Source organism: Temnothorax americanus, unplaced genomic scaffold (genome assembly GCF_048541705.1).
Source record: "Temnothorax americanus isolate GAGA-0224 unplaced genomic scaffold, ASM4854170v1 Scaffold22, whole genome shotgun sequence".
Classification (NCBI taxonomy): Eukaryota; Metazoa; Arthropoda; class Insecta; order Hymenoptera; family Formicidae; genus Temnothorax; species Temnothorax americanus.
In genome coordinates this window covers 440,924-457,370 of record NW_027509360.1, presented here as the reverse complement: position 1 = coordinate 457,370, position 16,447 = coordinate 440,924, and the positions used below count along the sequence as shown (strand labels likewise).

At 38.7% G+C, this 16,447-nt stretch overlaps 6 protein-coding genes across 15 annotated transcripts; 3 read left to right on the top strand and 3 right to left on the bottom strand.

Annotated features, from left to right (window-relative positions):
* Positions 1-94: 94 nt before the first annotated feature.
* On the top strand, positions 95-3,376 carry Lic (dual specificity mitogen-activated protein kinase kinase lic). Of its 6 annotated transcripts, none has more exons than XM_077407135.1 (7): positions 95-229; positions 812-981; positions 1,064-1,229; positions 1,305-1,541; positions 1,753-1,932; positions 2,028-2,245; positions 2,341-3,376. In XM_077407135.1, exons 2-7 carry the CDS (start codon positions 917-919, stop codon positions 2,483-2,485), a joined length of 1,011 nt encoding a protein of 336 aa, XP_077263261.1. In that variant the 5' UTR covers positions 95-229; positions 812-916; the 3' UTR covers positions 2,486-3,376. The 6 variants fall into 6 exon arrangements, with proteins under 6 accessions (XP_077263261.1, XP_077263260.1, XP_077263262.1 ...); XM_077407134.1 differs by having other exon boundaries at positions 223-315; XM_077407136.1 differs by lacking the exon at positions 95-229 and adding an exon at positions 230-248.
* A 601-nt stretch (positions 3,377-3,977) lies between these two features.
* On the top strand, positions 3,978-8,728 carry Smid (nuclear valosin-containing protein-like smid). 2 transcript variants are annotated; one of them, XM_077407229.1, is made up of 11 exons: positions 3,978-4,314; positions 4,837-5,079; positions 5,183-5,566; positions 5,675-5,980; positions 6,229-6,448; positions 6,525-6,807; positions 6,891-7,353; positions 7,586-7,753; positions 7,838-8,164; positions 8,261-8,479; positions 8,556-8,728. In XM_077407229.1, exons 2-11 carry the CDS (start codon positions 4,840-4,842, stop codon positions 8,685-8,687), a joined length of 2,742 nt encoding a protein of 913 aa, XP_077263355.1. In that variant the 5' UTR covers positions 3,978-4,314; positions 4,837-4,839; the 3' UTR covers positions 8,688-8,728. The 2 variants fall into 2 exon arrangements, with proteins under 2 accessions (XP_077263355.1, XP_077263354.1); XM_077407228.1 differs by having other exon boundaries at positions 3,978-4,664.
* A 144-nt stretch (positions 8,729-8,872) lies between these two features.
* LOC143898098 (aurora kinase C) lies at positions 8,873-12,037 on the bottom strand. Of its 3 annotated transcripts, none has more exons than XM_077407230.1 (5): positions 11,419-12,037; positions 10,455-11,066; positions 10,197-10,331; positions 9,723-10,113; positions 8,873-9,654 (listed from the first exon to the last, which is right to left on the bottom strand). In XM_077407230.1, the coding sequence occupies exons 2-5, from the start codon at positions 11,042-11,044 to the stop codon at positions 9,562-9,564; spliced, it is 1,209 nt and encodes a 402-aa protein (XP_077263356.1). In that variant the 5' UTR covers positions 11,045-11,066; positions 11,419-12,037; the 3' UTR covers positions 8,873-9,561. The 3 variants fall into 3 exon arrangements, with proteins under 3 accessions (XP_077263356.1, XP_077263358.1, XP_077263357.1); XM_077407232.1 differs by lacking the exon at positions 11,419-12,037 and adding an exon at positions 11,130-11,412; XM_077407231.1 differs by lacking the exon at positions 11,419-12,037 and adding an exon at positions 11,218-11,412.
* A 142-nt stretch (positions 12,038-12,179) lies between these two features.
* On the bottom strand, positions 12,180-12,848 carry Tom7 (translocase of outer membrane 7). Its single transcript, XM_077407242.1, has 3 exons — positions 12,589-12,848; positions 12,467-12,515; positions 12,180-12,377 (listed from the first exon to the last, which is right to left on the bottom strand). The coding sequence occupies exons 1-3, from the start codon at positions 12,686-12,688 to the stop codon at positions 12,362-12,364; spliced, it is 165 nt and encodes a 54-aa protein (XP_077263368.1). The 5' UTR covers positions 12,689-12,848; the 3' UTR covers positions 12,180-12,361.
* A 618-nt stretch (positions 12,849-13,466) lies between these two features.
* Positions 13,467-14,425, bottom strand: Rpii18 (RNA polymerase II subunit RpII18). Its single transcript, XM_077407240.1, has 3 exons — positions 14,262-14,425; positions 13,851-14,003; positions 13,467-13,763 (listed from the first exon to the last, which is right to left on the bottom strand). The coding sequence occupies exons 1-3, from the start codon at positions 14,288-14,290 to the stop codon at positions 13,553-13,555; spliced, it is 393 nt and encodes a 130-aa protein (XP_077263366.1). The 5' UTR covers positions 14,291-14,425; the 3' UTR covers positions 13,467-13,552.
* An 81-nt stretch (positions 14,426-14,506) lies between these two features.
* On the top strand, positions 14,507-16,108 carry LOC143898101 (centrosomal protein 20). Of its 2 annotated transcripts, none has more exons than XM_077407239.1 (3): positions 14,507-14,671; positions 14,970-15,179; positions 15,337-16,108. In XM_077407239.1, exons 1-3 carry the CDS (start codon positions 14,644-14,646, stop codon positions 15,471-15,473), a joined length of 375 nt encoding a protein of 124 aa, XP_077263365.1. In that variant the 5' UTR covers positions 14,507-14,643; the 3' UTR covers positions 15,474-16,108. The 2 variants fall into 2 exon arrangements, with proteins under 2 accessions (XP_077263365.1, XP_077263364.1); XM_077407238.1 differs by lacking the exon at positions 14,507-14,671 and adding an exon at positions 14,717-14,883.
* The last annotated feature ends 339 nt before the right edge of the window (positions 16,109-16,447 follow it).

The following is a 16,447-nucleotide window of genomic DNA, read 5'->3' as shown; positions in this document are numbered from 1 at the left end:
GCGAATCCATACCGTTGATTTCTTACTGCTTAAGTTTAACTGCTTATGTTTTTCTATGTGCCAAGGCCCTTACTGTTACGAAAAAGTGTGTGTTCGGACCCAAAGCTAAAGACTTATATTTAACTCACTGCACCAGTGTGCACTAGTTCAGCAGTGCAGCAACAGAAAACAGACCAATAGACAAAACGGAGTGCAACTGCGGTACGAAGATTCGGGGTTTCATAACGCGGTAATTTTGTCGAGACAGCGTAATGTTTTTTTTTTTTTTTACAGTATAATGACGCTAATAGATTTGTTGCGCTACGCGAACGAGGAGTATGATATTTCGCGGTGCACATATGCGGGCGTGCATGTTCGCGCGCGAGCGACGCGACCTGACCCGACTCTCTTTTGCGGAATAACCTAAACCTAAACCTAAACTGAACCTGAACCCGAAGGGCCTGAGCAGAACAGCTGACTTATACGTTTAATACAGTGTTTTGTGCTTTAAATCTTTGTTTTTAGCAACGCGCAATACACAATACTGTCTTGTGTCTCAAAAGTCTTACAATGTTGACACTTCGTACACTCGCGTTTAAGACTTGAAACACAAGACAGTATTGTGTAAGTGGCTAAAAACAAAGATTTAAAGCATAAAGCACTGTCTTGAAATTATAAGTCAGCTATTCTGCTCAGACGCGAACTAAACCTAAATTTAAATCTGAATCTTAACCTACAACCTAAAACCTTAACTCAAATCTAAACCTAAACGTCAGTTTGTTTTGAGGCATCTATCGTACGATTCAGCGTTTCCTCTTGCTTGTTTTTGCAGATTGCGTCTCGTGACATTACCAGCCATGAATTTCCATTGATTTCCTCTGGAGTACTGCCAACGTTGCGTGGGCGGTGCAACCTTTCGTCGATTATAACTTGTATCATGGCTCTACGTCGTGGAAAACGCAATCTGAAACTGCAGGTCTCCGATGAAACACCTGTACCAGTGTACGTAAAGCACCGCTACAATGTGTATATATAAAGGTAGAATGCATTTTCTGATATATTTTATATATGGTTGTTGTTTTAGGACACCACCAAGAAATTTAGACAAACGGACTACCATTACTATAGACGAAAAGACGTTTGTCGTAGAAGCCGACGATTTGGAAACGCTTTGCGTACTTGGTCGTGGAGCATACGGGATTGTTGATAAAATGCGACACAAACCGAGCGGCACGATTATGGCTGTTAAGGTATTATTGTCAAAAGTGAGCCCGTAAGCTTTGTTACATCACGGACGTACGGAGAGAACAAAACTGTTTTTACAGAGGATAGCTGCTACCGTTAATACGCAGGAGCAAAAGCGACTGCTCATGGATTTAGATATTTCTATGCGTAGTTCGGCGTGTCCCTACACCGTACAATTCTATGGAGCCTTATTTCGAGAGGGAGATGTATGGATATGTATGGAAGTGATGGATATGAGCCTTGATAAATTTTACACAAAAGTGTACAAACATGGTCGTGCCATTCCTGAAGATATTTTGGGAAAAGTGGCTTTTGCGGTACACATATAACGTTAACTCTTTAAACTCACTCGCACAGTAATGTTTCGCTAATGTTAAATAATTGCGCCAGCATTTCTCCCATTCTTCTTCTTCCTCCTGATTTTCCTCTTTCTCGACTTGACTTGAAATTCTTTCGAGTTCTTTCTCTGTCGATCTAGAGCTTTTTTTAACGCGAGAAACATTAACGTTGTCGTATCTATACTTGCAGGTAGTAAGCGCGTTACATTATCTCTATTCGCAATTACGGGTGATTCATAGAGACGTAAAGCCTAGTAATATCTTAATTAATCGGAAAGGCGAGGTAAAAATTTGCGACTTTGGTATATCGGGTTACCTTGTGGATTCCGTTGCCAAGACTATCGACGCTGGATGTAAACCGTATATGGCTGTACGTAACTGTGCGTTACACAGGATTTTGGAAAGTTGGAAAATTTCACTCGGTTGTCCACTCGATACATTCTTCACCATTATCTTTTTATGTAGCCAGAAAGGATAGACCCGTCGGGTAACCCATCGCAATACGATATCAGATCAGATGTCTGGTCGTTAGGAATTTCCCTCGTTGAATTAGCGACTGGTAAATTTCCATACGAATCGTGGGGTACGCCGTTCGAGCAACTGAAGCAGGTGGTGAAAGACGATGCCCCGAAATTACCCGCTGGCAAGTTCTCTTCTTCGTTCGAGGAATTTATCACGAAGTGGTAAATGACATTGCGACAAGATTATTTCTTACAAATCGGAATCTTACAACCGGATGGTTGATCCTTTCACATAAACGTTCGTTCGTTGTTTTCAGTCTGATGAAGAATTATACTGCCCGTCCAAATTACGGTCAATTGCTGGAACTCGACTTCGTCAGAGAACACGCTCAAAAAGATACGAATGTGGCCGAATTCGTCGGAGAGATTTTAGATTTACCAGAAAACGAGCAACCGGTATAGTGCGTACGTTACTCTGACGTAGCTTGCAATATAATTTGACTTGTAACTTTTGTATTTTTTTGCAAGACAGTCACGCGATGGCATTGCCATATGTAATTTATATTATCGGATCGCGTTTGATCATTGCATGTCGAGATATAACTGGCACTCGAAGGATTATTCCTTTAAGGTTCATTATTATTATTATTATTATTGTTAATCGCATCTGATACAATTGTAGCATTTATAAGTTTGGTCTGAAAATAACTATCCCTACTCTTAATCTTGTCACATCGAAACAAACGCGGAAAATAATACACGGATGTTTTTTTACATGATAAAACGAGATATAAGTTAACATTCGTGGCATTGTGGTAACAGTAATAATAAAAACGTATATAAAATCTTAACAATATCTCGTTAAAATATTTGCGTATCTTTAAAAACAGGCTAGATCAATATATATATATATATAACACTAGGACTGGATTCAGGGAGCGCGCTATCGGTGCTATTTGCTTATTCTATCCTTGTTTTAAATTTAATGAGCGATAAAGATAGAATGATACGATAGCGCTAATAGCGCGCTCCTTGAATATACAGTAGATTGTACATAGTAAAGTCGAATGTGCGTAATCAAAATTGTATTCGTTTAATGAAAACCTTCATTTATTAGTAATCAATTGTAACGATTATTATATTACTGATAGAAATTGAATTTTGTGACACAGTGGATGTCGTATATACATATGTACACACAATTATAGAATTAATATCACGTATAGTGGGAGTCTTATAAAAATTCTTGATTTTGTTTTGTCTATATATGTATATTGTTTTTTTATATATATTGTTCCGGCGCTCCGTAATGTGATAAAAGTTTTAATCTTAAATAAACGATTGTTTAAACAATACGATAAATTTAATCGTTCGAAAGCTGATTTAATATAAAATTAGAAATGATAACTTCACATAATAAATTTTGCTTGTGCGTGCGTGCGTGCGCGCGCGCGCGACAAGAAGCGACGCGGTAGCCAATCAACGTGTCGCTTTTCCGTAAGAACCAAAAGTTTATTGGCTACCGCGTCGCTTCTTGCCGCGCGCGGCAAGCGTTTCCGCGTCCTGTGGGCAGCAGTCATTAGGGCTGCGTTCGAAAACTTTACTCGAGTCCTCGAGTGCACATCGCGCGTCGTTTTGTCTTTGTTACTTACTAAAAATTGAACAGGGACAGAACGATGCGACGCTGGGGTGCGGCTGTGCGCCCGAGTGGCCCGAGTCAAGTTTTTGAACGCAGTGCGGTCTTAAGAAATTGACCAATCACAATAGAATATGAGGAGAATACTCGACTGTGATTGGTATCGGGCACGCGGTTGGATTGGTCGATGTGTCGATCATTGGGCGCGTTCAGCAGACCAAGCTGTTAAGTAGCAAGTCGAACGCAACGTGTTGATTTGCTGAACGCGCCCATTGATCATTAGTGTCGACTGGTGTCGAAACTCGATTGTCGACCACCACTCTATAATAGAACTGTTCAGGGTGTTCAGATTTTCAGATTCCTGAGCACTCCTGAGAACATGAGAACTGATAACTCCGGAGACAAGGGGATCACTTTGATTGACTCCGATTTCTAATCGCCGGCAGCGGCGGCATCGCGCAGCGGTCCGTCTGTCCAGTGCTGTCCAGTGTCCTGTAGTCCAGTCCGCGCTCCGCGCTCCGTATAATTCGTTGCTGAAATTTCGCCACATTTCGTTCGCGTTCGCACCCTGCGGGCGGGCCCTTTGGCATCGCGGCACGCGTGGGCACGCGCGAGCACCAGCCTCTAGGCTCTAGGAGAGAGTCCTCTAATACGGGTAAGACCTAGCACCTAGCCGACCTAAAAGTGAGCGTCGACGCGCATTGACGGATTGACGTGAGATTACGTGCTCGTGTGTAACGAAAGTGTGCGATTCGAAAGACGAAAGACGAAAGTCGAGTCGATCGGCGACCCGAGGCCCCCGCGGGGTGTTTCTCCTCTCACGGTCTCCCTCGTTTTCTCATTTCGCCTGGAACGATGCAGAAGATGGGCAAACTGAACTCGTCCATCGATATTATCCCGCTGCAAGGATCGAGTGGAGATTACAGATCGAGGGACGTGGACAATAAGCACAGGATGGACCAGAGGCTGTTCCGGACTCAATCGTTGATTGATCGCGTGCAAACGGTAACGTAAATCGCGCGCGTCGAGGTCGAGGTTATCTCTCTGTGCGTACTAGAATAATATTGAACGCGCAACTTTTTTTTTTTTTTTTTGCGCGCGACACGATCGTTTAGCGTTAGACGATTGCAACATTGCAAGTTCAACTTCCTTGACGTTACGTCTTTATCTTTCGCAGTACATGCACGAAAATGAAAATAAAATTTACATCGATGTGAATGAGATGGCAGATGCGTTGCAAAGGCGATACAGAGATTATCGTGGTAAGAAACGCGGGGCGTTCCGTGCGATGGTACGTAAAGCGTACGACGAGCTTACCGAGATATTTTCCAAGAAGCCATCGACACGCGAGTGTTCTACGTACGACGACGACAACGACGATGACGACGACGACGACGATTTTGAGGATGTCGACGTCGAGGTATTATTGTCGTTCTCGATCTATTATTGTTATTATCCTTCGTATTCGTATTATATTACATCGTGTTGTATTATATTTGTAATCAAATCGCGTGTCATTTTAGTCAGATTCGCAACGTACTTCGATAGGTGACATGTTGTTACATATGTATAAAAAGAAGCAATACAAGCAGAATGGAAACTCGAGCGATAAGGAATTGATAGACATTAGTAGCGACGACGATGGCGCTAATAAAGCTGATTCTTCCAAGCCTGAAAAAGACGTAAAGACGTCTGAGCCTGGGTGTACGGTAGCCGTAGAATCTCCGCCCGCGTCGGTTGCTTCAACGGTTGCCACTTCAAAACCGGAAACAGTAGTAATCGCTAAGCCAGAACAGCCGATTAACAGCGCGGAACAAGAGACTGCCGCAGCGAAGCCAGAAACGTCTATCTCAAAACCAGCAAAACTAGAAAAACCAGAAATATCAGAAACCGTGAAATCAAAAATAGTACGTATTTTCATGCGATTTATTATTCAGATTTTACCGTGCTAAATTTTTGCGAGAATCAGACTGGAGGATAAAGCGCACACTTCTTACCTGTTTCTGTTGTTTTAGCCTGCGAAAGCCACGAAACAGCCACTAGTGGTGGAAGCTACGAGAAAACGACAAAGAGACAAGGAAAATAGCAATGGACAATTTTCAGTCGCAAAGAGGGCGAAGACCTTACCTATCGCGAAGTCTCAAGTTACACTCCTTGATGTAGGAGTTAGTAGCAAAGTTTTGAAAACTGTCTGCAAATTACTATTCCATATGATACATCCAAAATTATACAAACATTTTGGTGCACCTCCACCAAGGGGATTTTTACTTCATGGACCACCTGGCTGTGGGAAAACGTTACTGGCACATGCAGTTGCGGGAGTAAGATAATATTTAATTCCAGAAAACGTTTAAAGTATATGCTATATTCACAAATTATTATAATAAATAGAACAGTAAATACATTTTTGTTACATTCCATGAACGCGTGTGAAACTGAAGTTATATATATATTTGAATCTGTCCCATTCTCTCTCTCTCTCTCTCTCTCTCTCTCGTCTTTGCATGCAATTAAATAGAAAAATAGGAAAATCCACGATAATTAATAATTTATATTTTTTTTATATTAGCAATTAGATATGCCTCTACTAAAAGTAGCAGGACCCGAGCTTGTGACTGGGATATCTGGTGAAAGCGAAGCTCGTATCAGAGAATTATTCGAGCAAGCCTTAGCTCTTGCGCCGTGCGTCGTTTTCGTGGACGAGATAGATGCCGTCATGCCAAATAGAGCTACGGCTCAAAGAGAAATGGAAAGAAGAATTGTGGCACAATTATTATCAAGTTTAGATGGTAAAATATTTATGTTTCCATTATTATGTTTCACATTATTTCAAGCTACATTTCTTTCCTTCTGTTTTCTTGTTAGAATTGAATTTAAACGAAAATGGAGATAAAGTACTGGTGATCGGAGCGACAAATCGACCTGAGTCATTAGATCCTGCTTTAAGAAGAGCGGGACGTTTCGATCGTGAAGTGTGCCTTGGAATACCAGATAGAGAAGCGAGAGTTAAAATCTTAGCGGTGCATACTAAAAAAGTTGTATTGGCTCCCGATGTTAGTTTGTCGACGATAGCTTCCCTTACGCCAGGTTTTGTAGGTGCGGATTTAGTTGCTTTAATTAGGGAAGCTGCCATGGTTGCTGTAGATAGGTAAATCTTTTTTGCACATGGTTTTTACCCATACACGCGTGCACGCGCATATGTACGTATTTTATGGTGTGTATTGTTTGTAGAGTATTTGAGGATCTAAGTAGATCAAAACAGGAAACAAAGTTATCCGAAGTGACCGATGTCGAGAAACAAGTGGATAAACAAGTTGAAATTCCCGAAATTCCCGAAAACTCGGAAAATTTAATCGAAACTAGTGTTGCGGCCAAAGTCCCTGCTACGATTGAAAACGATCTCACGGTTCCAAAAGAATTACCTAAAGGTCCAATCCCAGAATCGGCTGAAATGGACGTAATACGGGAACCTTCGACAGACTTGTCAGCCTTGTTGGCTTGGTTGCGTACCGAACCTCCACTTTCCTCGGAACGTCTATCGACCTTATGTATTGAGCACAGTGATTTTGTGACTGCTGTAGGCATTGTTCAACCTTCGGCGAAAAGAGAAGGATTTGCGACAGTTCCCGATGTAACGTGGGACGATGTCGGCTCGTTGCAAGACATACGGCAAGAATTGCAAACAGAAATTCTCGTGAGTATATCAATATATTTCTGTCTCTTCATACTTTCCGTCTCTTGCGAAGGAATAGCTGTTATTTTATTTGTCGGTTTTGTAACACGAATTCCTGAAAAACGGGATCAACGTTATCATTTACCTTACATTTCTTCAGTCACAACTTCGCTTCTACGCTATTTATTTTACAGCATTTTACGGCGTTTTTGGCACATGTATAATTGTATATAAATTTACTTATTTATTGCAGGCTCTTGTCAAATATTCTGAATATTGTGATATATTAGGTATAACAGCTGCCAGTGGGGTATTGCTGTGTGGTCCGCCTGGATGCGGAAAAACATTACTGGCCAAAGCCGTCGCCAATGAAGCTGGAATCAATTTCATTTCTGTTAAAGGACCAGAACTTTTAAATATGGCAAGTTTCAGCGTTGTGCGTTATAAGTATATTGTGTTTCAAAATGTGAGTCTTGATTTTTTTCATTTTTATTTTTATTTTTAGTATGTTGGCGAAAGTGAGAAAGCAGTTCGTCAATGTTTCTCAAGGGCGAGAAATTCAACGCCATGCGTCATATTTTTCGATGAAATAGATGCGTTGTGTCCTAAGAGAACAGAAGGCGAGAATTCCGCGACAGCGCGCGTCGTTAATCAAATGCTTACAGAAATGGACGGTGTGGAGGGCCGGCAAGGAGTATTCCTTATGGCAGCCAGTAATCGACCTGACATTATAGATCCAGCTGTTTTGAGGCCAGGAAGACTGGATAAAATTTTATACGTTGGTCTTCCGAATGCTTCAGACAGAGTGGACATTTTACGCGCGGTAACAAAGGTATGAGAAAGAGAGAAAAACATTTATCTGTTTTGTCCGTTTAAAAAAAGCGTATTTTCTCCCGATAACGTAATACGTCAATTATATAACTCGTAGAATGCAACGAGACCGAAACTTGCTTCAGACGTCGACTTGAATCAAGTCGCATATGACGATAGGTGTGAAGGTTATACTGGTGCAGATTTAGCAGCCTTGATAAGAGAGGCTGGTATGGAAGCATTGAAGGAAATAATAGCTGGTTTCGGAAAGCCAGAAATTTCGATGCGACACATTTTTCAGGCATTCGATAAAGTGCACCCGTCCGTTCGCGAGAAGGCGAGTATTGATTTGATTTATCTGCAAATCTATATCAGATGACACAAATATAATAGAAGTAATATAAATTCTACAGGATATTAAACATTACGAAAAGTTAAGCAAGTTGTACTCGGTTAGGAAGAATCCTGATCCTGAAGTTACGCCAATGGATACGCCACTAGATGCACCAATCGTTGATGTAGTCATGGAGCCGATGGAAACTTAAAAAGTATAATTATTAAGAGCCTATAAGAATCGCCGAAGAATTCTTCCGAAACCAAAATTTATATAAAAACTTTCACACAGAAAAGACGAAAGACTCTCCCGTAACGGTGCAGTTTAATTTCAGCGCATTTATGTCTCACAAAAAAAGTTTTTAACGTTGACTGCATTAATCATTAACTGATGATTTATTGTTTCAAGATATACAGTTAATACAGTCGGTTAAAACACCTCGTTATTCTCTCTGTAGATAAATAAAAAAAATTTATATATATATATATATATATATATGTATATATATATAAATTTTTTAGAGTAGCATGTTTTAAAGGATCACAAGATTTCCGTTAGTTGATAAAAGTTTGTTTTCTAACATTCAATTACATTTAACAATAATCTCCTTTTTTTATTGTATGTGTAACTTTAATTACGTGTACAAATAAATGTGTTTCAAAATAAAATCAATCTTGTGAGTTCTTCGTTACGCTCTACTTGAATACTTTCAATACACATTTTTCATACATTCCCTACTTGTAGCTACAATCATATTTGACTCGTACCGATTCAATCAATTAAAAAGCAGGAAATATATCGTGGAAATATTAAAAAAATGGCAACGTTATCGCGTGACATATTTCATATCGTTTCAATAAATCGCTTCTCGTTCGACAAAGGTATGAGCTAAAACTTAAATATTAACCACGTATCCCAAAATCCTCTATATATGTATAAAGGAATATTTCAAATACATAATCAATAATATGGATGCATCGCCAACTTCCGTTGATTTACGATAATCAAAAATTACAATACATTTATTTATTACAATACTTATGCAGGTTCTTAACATAATTAGATATTGTTTAGGATTGAAGATTTTATGCCTCATCTGTTTTGAAATTTTTTACAATCCAAGGATGTGCAAGAACGCCGTCCATATCTAATCTCTTTTCAGGTTCAATAACTATCAACTGAAATATAATTAATTAAGCGTTAATCAAGTTTTAGCGCATTAGCAACGGATTTGAAATTGTCTTACCTTTGAAATTAAATCTCTTGCATCTTGGCTAACAAAACTCGGAAATGTATATCGCAATCTTTTTATGTTTACATAAGTTTCATCGTTGGTTGCCGCATAAAAAGGAGGCTTGCCAACCAAGCATTCGTAACACAACACTCCAACGCTCCAAAAGTCAACTGTATGATTATGCGTTTTCCCAGATACCATTTCAGGCGGCAAGTAATCCAAGGTGCCGCATAAAGTGTCTCTTCGAGAGGAAGGAGCGTGTACCGACCATCCAAAATCGGCTATTTTCAATTCTCCGTTTACTCCAAGGAGTAAATTTTCAGGTTTAATGTCACGATGGATGACGCTCTTGCTGTGGCAGTACTTTAACGCATCTGCTAATTGAGCTATATACGTGGCTGTCCTACAAGTATATAGAAATTACAACCTAAGTACACAATTTGTTTCAATTTGCGACAGAATACCTTTCCGATAAGAAATTCCTACCTTATTTCGTCAAATCGTTTGTTGGGTTGATTACTCAGTTCTTTATAAAGTTCACCTTTTGGTGCGTATTCTAATATTAAATAAATTCGTTTGTCATCATAAAAATATCCATACATCCTCAAAATATTTGGATGCCTATACGAAAGACAACATTTGTATCAGATATGACTCCTTAATTGTTCCCGTATATATTTTATGTTGCAAGTTTTTAGAATATACAGCTAATGAAAATAGAATAGAAATTGAAAAAATTGATACCTCAAATGGGTTTGGATTTCTATTTCTCTCCGTACTTGATGTGAGATTTTCGCGTCTTCTATTTGCGATCTGTAAAGCACCTTCATGGCTATTATAAATTTTGATCTTTTTTCTCTGGCCAGGTATACATTGCCAAATTTCCCTTTACCCAAAGGTCGGCCGATATCGAAATCTGTCAATACCCATTTCTTTTGGCTTTTCTCCTCGTTCGCACTACTCGTGTCTGTACCGCTGACTTTTCGAGCATTTTCACTCTTGTTATCTCTTACTCCTCCGCTGTTTTCACTTTTAGACTTTTGTTGATCTTGGACAGAATCTACCGATTTACAGGCTGCTGGTAATTTCGGTGGTGGCATCAGTTCCATAGATTTCTTCGCGGTCTCTTTACATTCGTTTTCGTTTTTGGTATTTGTCATCGACCAAACTTTGCAAGTGTTTTCCCCATCGTCACTTGTATTTTCCACAATTTGCAATGTTGTGACGTCTTTTACTAACTTTTCGGAAATGTGCAAGCACTCCAAACTGCTGACGGCTTTCAATGCATGCGTAGCTAATTGACGACGAGTCTCATCGTTGTCCGCTCCAAGCATAGTTGACACTTTTATTCTAGTTCTGTAATTAAGATAATAAATAAGGCAAATATGTGTGTGACCCCCTTGACAATGACTTACTTACACGTATGCACTTGTATCGTGCCTCTTTAAAAAGATTATATTTTATATCGAAGTTTGAAAAATACTTTGTAAGTTGTACTTGTACGTACACACGTCAATTTATATGTATGTACACATGTATGTCACGCTGTGCTGGTGATCAACTTTTTCTTTTCCGGTATGTTAAACTTCTTTAATTTAATAATTTTACATCTAGGAGAGAACTTATATTTTTGATCACCGAGACATTACATTCCTCATAATTATTAATTTCGAAAATTCAGGATACGATTTTCTTCGAGAGCACTTACTTCTCCAGCGAGACTGAGCGAGATGAGAGTCAATCGACGTCAACCAGCGTGATCAACGACGTTGGAAGTTGGAGTTGGAAACCGTGAATAACAGTGAAGCTCCGCAGCAGCATCTTCAAACGGTTTTTCAAAATTTTGAATGCCTTTCGTTGATTGGTCAATCAACTAAAATATATGTCGTGTTCACACAACAACGGGAATATAGATGGGAATTGAGATTTCGACATGCGCGTGATTCCGATAAGTTTGGGAACGCGTCAACACGTCGAGAAAAAAAAAAGAGAGAAAAAAAAACAAATGACACGACACATACGATAAACGGGCCGTACGTGTGAAACGAATTTTTTGAAAGGAATTTTTCAATCAACCGCACAATGAAAAGCACAGGCAACAGGAACAGAATTTCCAACTTCCGACGCGTTGAATTTCTATTCTTTGTTGCCTGTCTGACCAATCACGGTGATTTGATTTTAGTTAATTGGTTAGGTTAGGTTAGGTATGTACAGGCAATAGAAAATAGAAATCCAACACGTTTTGGAAATTCTGTTCCTATTGCCTGTTTTTCATTGTGCATCCAGCTTTACAGTACTGTCTAAAATATAAATTATATATTTACTTTTTATGTATTTATCACGCATGTGACGCTTGTATGTATCTTTATACATGTATACGAGTATATACACGCACGCGTGTACAATAATATCTCTCGGGAGATAAAAGGTGTACAACATAAATTACAGTACGATAAAAAAAAAGAAACATTGGCAATATTGCTCGGTTTTAATCAACAATAACGTAACATTTATTTAGTGAGATGCGATCCATTAATTTGATAATTGAAAACATTGCGTTATAACCTCAAATAAACGTATCCATGTAACGTCAATGATACCCATGATTTCTTTCAGAACGAACGTGTCTGATGGGGTTAGGGAAGTAGGACTTACTGCCATAATAAGCTGCAAAAAAAAAGAAGCAAAATGTTAGAAAATCAATCGGTTTGAAGAATGACGCTTTCGCGTGGCAAAGGTCTCTTACGATCGCTTACTTCATAAGGGTTAATTCAGGCATGCCTGGGTCTGCGCCCTTGCTGAAGCCTAAAATGAAATATTTAAATTTTCAGTATTTCATTGTGCGAGCAAAATGACTTCGCAAGATTTAAGATTTTACCTAAAAAGAGGATAGAAGGAATAAATCCCCATTGAAATACGAATTTGCTCACGTTCAGGACGATGGCTATTCTCTGTTTTGTGGTCGGACTTAAAACCATTTTGACTATCTTAATGTCTTTAAGTACCGCGGTCAAATATACTTGCGTCAATGCCGTCAAATTATTCTTAAATCGTGACCAACAGCAATTAACACGAATAACAGCACCGAGCTGACCGAGTCTGGGACTCTGGAGCAACCTAACCTGGAGCCTGGAGCCAGTGTTTCACCGAGCCGAGCAGTAGGGCCACTTCCGACCAAGTTTAGAGTGCATTTCTATGGAGAAAGAAATAACGGAACACCTTCGATTGGCTAATATCCCATCTTGAGAGCCCCCACCTGGAGATTAGCCAATCAGAGTGCGACTTCGTTTTAGTTCCGTTCCGCTATTTCAATCTCCATGGGGATGCAGCTTTAAGCGGGGAATGGGCTTTTATTATTTTTACTTACAAGGATGAGACCGAATTAATATTTTCGGACGATTAAAGTAAAAATTAATTAACGCAACGTTAAGCTATGCAAATTTACTGAACATATTAAATATGTTCCACGTGTCGCGTAGCGCGCAATTACAGAACACAAACGTAACTGTAAGATACTAATAGCGTTTTTTCTTGGCTGCACTATTGCCCACTAGTGCAACACTAGTGCAACATTAATGCAACGCTATTGGGTAGTGCAGGGCAGTGCAGGGCGATAGTGCAGCCAAGAAAAAACGCTACAAGTATAAAATGCCATTTCAACATTTCAAGTAGACTATAAAGGGAAAATAAGGAACCTAATATATGATTCTTTACCTCTATAGCATAATCTAAAAGACAGTGAGATAGAACGAGAGATTTTGCCACGCGTAACACTATTTATTCCGTGTGTGTGTGTGTATAGATAATAAATATAATTATATTAAGAAAAATATGAATCGAGATTAATGATCAATTATAATTAGCTCGTCAATGCCCCAATCCTCGTAACTGTTATCAGGCAGGTAGCGGCGTATAATTATAGGAATTTTTCGTTGCTTCAATTCCTTCATAGCAATTTGCAACGGGTCTGTCTCGCCTTCTAACTCTACCATCACGGGAGCACACATTGCTATCTGTAACGCTCTTGTGCCAAGAACTCTTGCTCTCTCGTACCTAAAATGTAAATTATACGATATATATATATAGGGGAAGCTACTCGTTACTTGTACCTCGTACTTCTTATACTACGTAACTACACACTTGGTCATATATCTAGTCGTTATCCTCTTTGATCTTTGGACACCGCCGGTAGCTTCGTTGGCGTTCAACAATTCGATGTTTTCACCATCATCTTCCTGAGGCTCCAATTCAATGTTGTCCTCGTCGTCTACGTCATCGAAATCATCCGCGACCCTATAAAACAGTTACGACAGTTAGATTAGGTTAACCGCCGACGGCGAATATGCCTGCGTTAATCGTATTGACTTCAATAGTATTTAACCGTTGACTTTTTTCCCATCTATTTTATTTCACGCCTACGAAAAAGAGTAACGTCTATAAATTAGAGAACAGCATGACCAGATATTTAATCGATATTACGGAAATACACATACAAGTAGAAATATATATTAATGAATAAACCTCAAATAAGAGAGACTCTCGATTACTCACTCGTCTCCATCGAAATCCTCATCGGCCATTATTTATTTATTTACTTGTCGAAGATGTGTGCGGGATACAATTTGGAATACGAATATTTGGAATACGATGCGATTCTACGATTGATCAAAGCAGTGAGTATACTGACTGTCACCAGCGGCACCAACTGTCACTGGGTGGCGGCACTGGCATTGGTAGATTGGTAGGGGTTGGGTTAGGTTAGGTTAGGTTAGGTACTGGCTGACGCGGACGCTGACGCATGGTTCGGCGAGAATTGTCAAAAGTTTTAAACTGATAGGCGGTACGTTCGCTCCTCGGCTCAATTACCGCATTTTCCGTGTAATTCTTTTATATTTTGGATTTCCGAAAAATATTGAATGAAACTTTGGGTGAAATGGCGACGGAAAAAGATTTAGTAAATGGTATATAACCACATTAATGTGTATATTGTATGTATAAATATTATTGTATGAAATCAACAATTACGGAATTATCTGACAAGTAACGCTTCATTATTTCTATACTTTATATCGCGACTGGAAACTCGTGCTTGTGTGTTTTATGTTCATTTTTGTTTGTCTGTTCTCGTTACTCCTTTTTCTCATACCATATATATGTACGCTACTCGTCCCACGTTAGTATAATGTGTTCTTTGCATGCATAATGTGTAAAATATGAAAGACGTTTATCCGTACCTTTGCTTGCCTTTTCAATTTGTAGCTGTACGAGAATCGCTAAAGGCCGATGGAAATCTCGATCGGATAAAAGCAGAAATGCGTACAGAAGTGATAAAATTGCTCGATTGTTCTAGCAAAGAGAGCAAGTCAAAAACTGTCAAGCCTTCTCACGATATTGTTTTCCTCAATGAACTCGTCAGAGAATATCTGGATTGGATGGGTTACAAATACAGTTCCACTGTATTTCGCGCAGGTATATTATTTTATGGAATATACACGCAACACCACGTATATCGTCACATTTAAGTAATAACGATAGACCGTGCGTATCGCATTTGCATTTGCATTGCAAATGCATTTAATCGCGCGCGATCAGGCAACGAGATTGAATAAAAGATTTTTTTTTCCAGAATGCGATCTTCCCAAACGTTGCTTGGATCGTAAGCTTCTTGCGCAAGGCTTAGGGGTAAAAGACAATGAGAAGAGCAAAAACCTACCGTTATTATGTGGACTCGTACAAACATTTACTAGCTTAAAAAATACCTAATTATAAAATCTACACGAGCATGTATTATTCAACATTTAATTGCGATTTTTAAATGCGATTTATTTATTTATTTCCTACGTATGTTACACACATACAAATCTCTCACACTTATATCTTTTTATATATATATATATATATGTACAAACTTGAAAACATATAGCACAAACTTAGATGGTTTATACTTGTTGCAATAAATAATGAAAAACAAAGCAGTATTCTTATCGGTATACATGGCAACTTCTTTGTTAATATAACAACAAAGCTGTATCACAATGTACAATTTCGCATAAGGAATGCAAGGTTTATATTTCTTTGAATGTTTATGTGTTTGGTGAGATACAAGAATATGTGTTGAAAGATTTTTTCATTTTATTTTGTGATTTTTCTTACATATTGACATTAGATTACGAAAGTACAATATAATGGTGGAAAGTGAAAGAGGGAGGGAGAGGGAAATACATATGTATATAGATAGACAGCAGAGATCCTCTCTAAATAAAATTGTCCTCTTATACTCATCATATAATTATGAAGTTTCTCAAAGACTTATCGCTTTTTGACAAAATTGCCATAAAATTACATCAGCTACAATGTACATGGCTTATTGTAATAATAAGCTTACATATATACATGCACACCCACACCCACATATATATGTGTATATCTACACATACATACGCGCGTGTGTGTACATAGTTTTTTAATAACATATCAAGTCGGAACGTGATAATTATGCAAAGGCCATCGTGTTCTTCTTTTCTTTCTCTCACGTTAGAACAGTTTAATTATTGTACGTGTTTCCAACATTTGTTTCTTTTTTCTCTTATTCTTCTCCTCCTCGAACTGTTAATTTGTTTCGTGTGCTGAAAGTGTTTACTTATTTGTATACCAATAAATCATTCAATAAATACCCTATTACTAAAGGACATCTGTTAAAAAAAAAACTTTGTCACACGCCGAATTGTAGCAACAAA

Bases quoted from the DNA above. Each gene is read 5' to 3' on its own strand.
- Lic (XM_077407135.1), top strand. From the start codon at position 917: ATGGCTCTACGTCGTGGAAAACGCAATCTGAAACTGCAGGTCTCCGAT. The intron at 982-1,063 runs GTACGTAAAGCA...TTGTTGTTTTAG, and splicing joins GATGAAACACCTGTACCAGT to GACACCACCAAGAAATTTAG. The intron at 1,933-2,027 runs GTACGTAACTGT...CTTTTTATGTAG, and splicing joins GATGTAAACCGTATATGGCT to CCAGAAAGGATAGACCCGTC.
- Smid (XM_077407228.1), top strand. From the start codon at position 4,515: ATGCAGAAGATGGGCAAACTGAACTCGTCCATCGATATTATCCCGCTG. The intron at 5,080-5,182 runs GTATTATTGTCG...GTGTCATTTTAG, and splicing joins TTGAGGATGTCGACGTCGAG to TCAGATTCGCAACGTACTTC. The intron at 5,567-5,674 runs GTACGTATTTTC...CTGTTGTTTTAG, and splicing joins AAACCGTGAAATCAAAAATA to CCTGCGAAAGCCACGAAACA.
- LOC143898098 (XM_077407230.1), bottom strand. From the start codon at position 11,044: ATGCTTGGAGCGGACAACGATGAGACTCGTCGTCAATTAGCTACGCAT. The intron at 10,114-10,196 runs GTAGGAATTTCT...ATATACTTGTAG, and splicing joins AAACGATTTGACGAAATAAG to GACAGCCACGTATATAGCTC. The intron at 9,655-9,722 runs GTAAGACAATTT...ATTATATTTCAG, and splicing joins CAAGAGATTTAATTTCAAAG to TTGATAGTTATTGAACCTGA.
- LOC143898101 (XM_077407238.1), top strand. From the start codon at position 14,811: ATGTTCATTTTTGTTTGTCTGTTCTCGTTACTCCTTTTTCTCATACCA. The intron at 14,884-14,969 runs GTTAGTATAATG...TTCAATTTGTAG, and splicing joins ATGTACGCTACTCGTCCCAC to CTGTACGAGAATCGCTAAAG. The intron at 15,180-15,336 runs GTATATTATTTT...TTTTTTTTCCAG, and splicing joins TTCCACTGTATTTCGCGCAG to AATGCGATCTTCCCAAACGT.
- Tom7 (XM_077407242.1), bottom strand. From the start codon at position 12,688: ATGGTTTTAAGTCCGACCACAAAACAGAGAATAGCCATCGTCCTGAAC. The intron at 12,516-12,588 runs GTAAAATCTTAA...ATTTCATTTTAG, and splicing joins TCCTTCTATCCTCTTTTTAG to GCTTCAGCAAGGGCGCAGAC.
- Rpii18 (XM_077407240.1), bottom strand. From the start codon at position 14,290: ATGGCCGATGAGGATTTCGATGGAGACGA. The intron at 14,004-14,261 runs GTGAGTAATCGA...ACTGTTTTATAG, and splicing joins GAGGATTTCGATGGAGACGA to GGTCGCGGATGATTTCGATG. The intron at 13,764-13,850 runs GTGTGTAGTTAC...TTTACATTTTAG, and splicing joins ACGACTAGATATATGACCAA to GTACGAGAGAGCAAGAGTTC.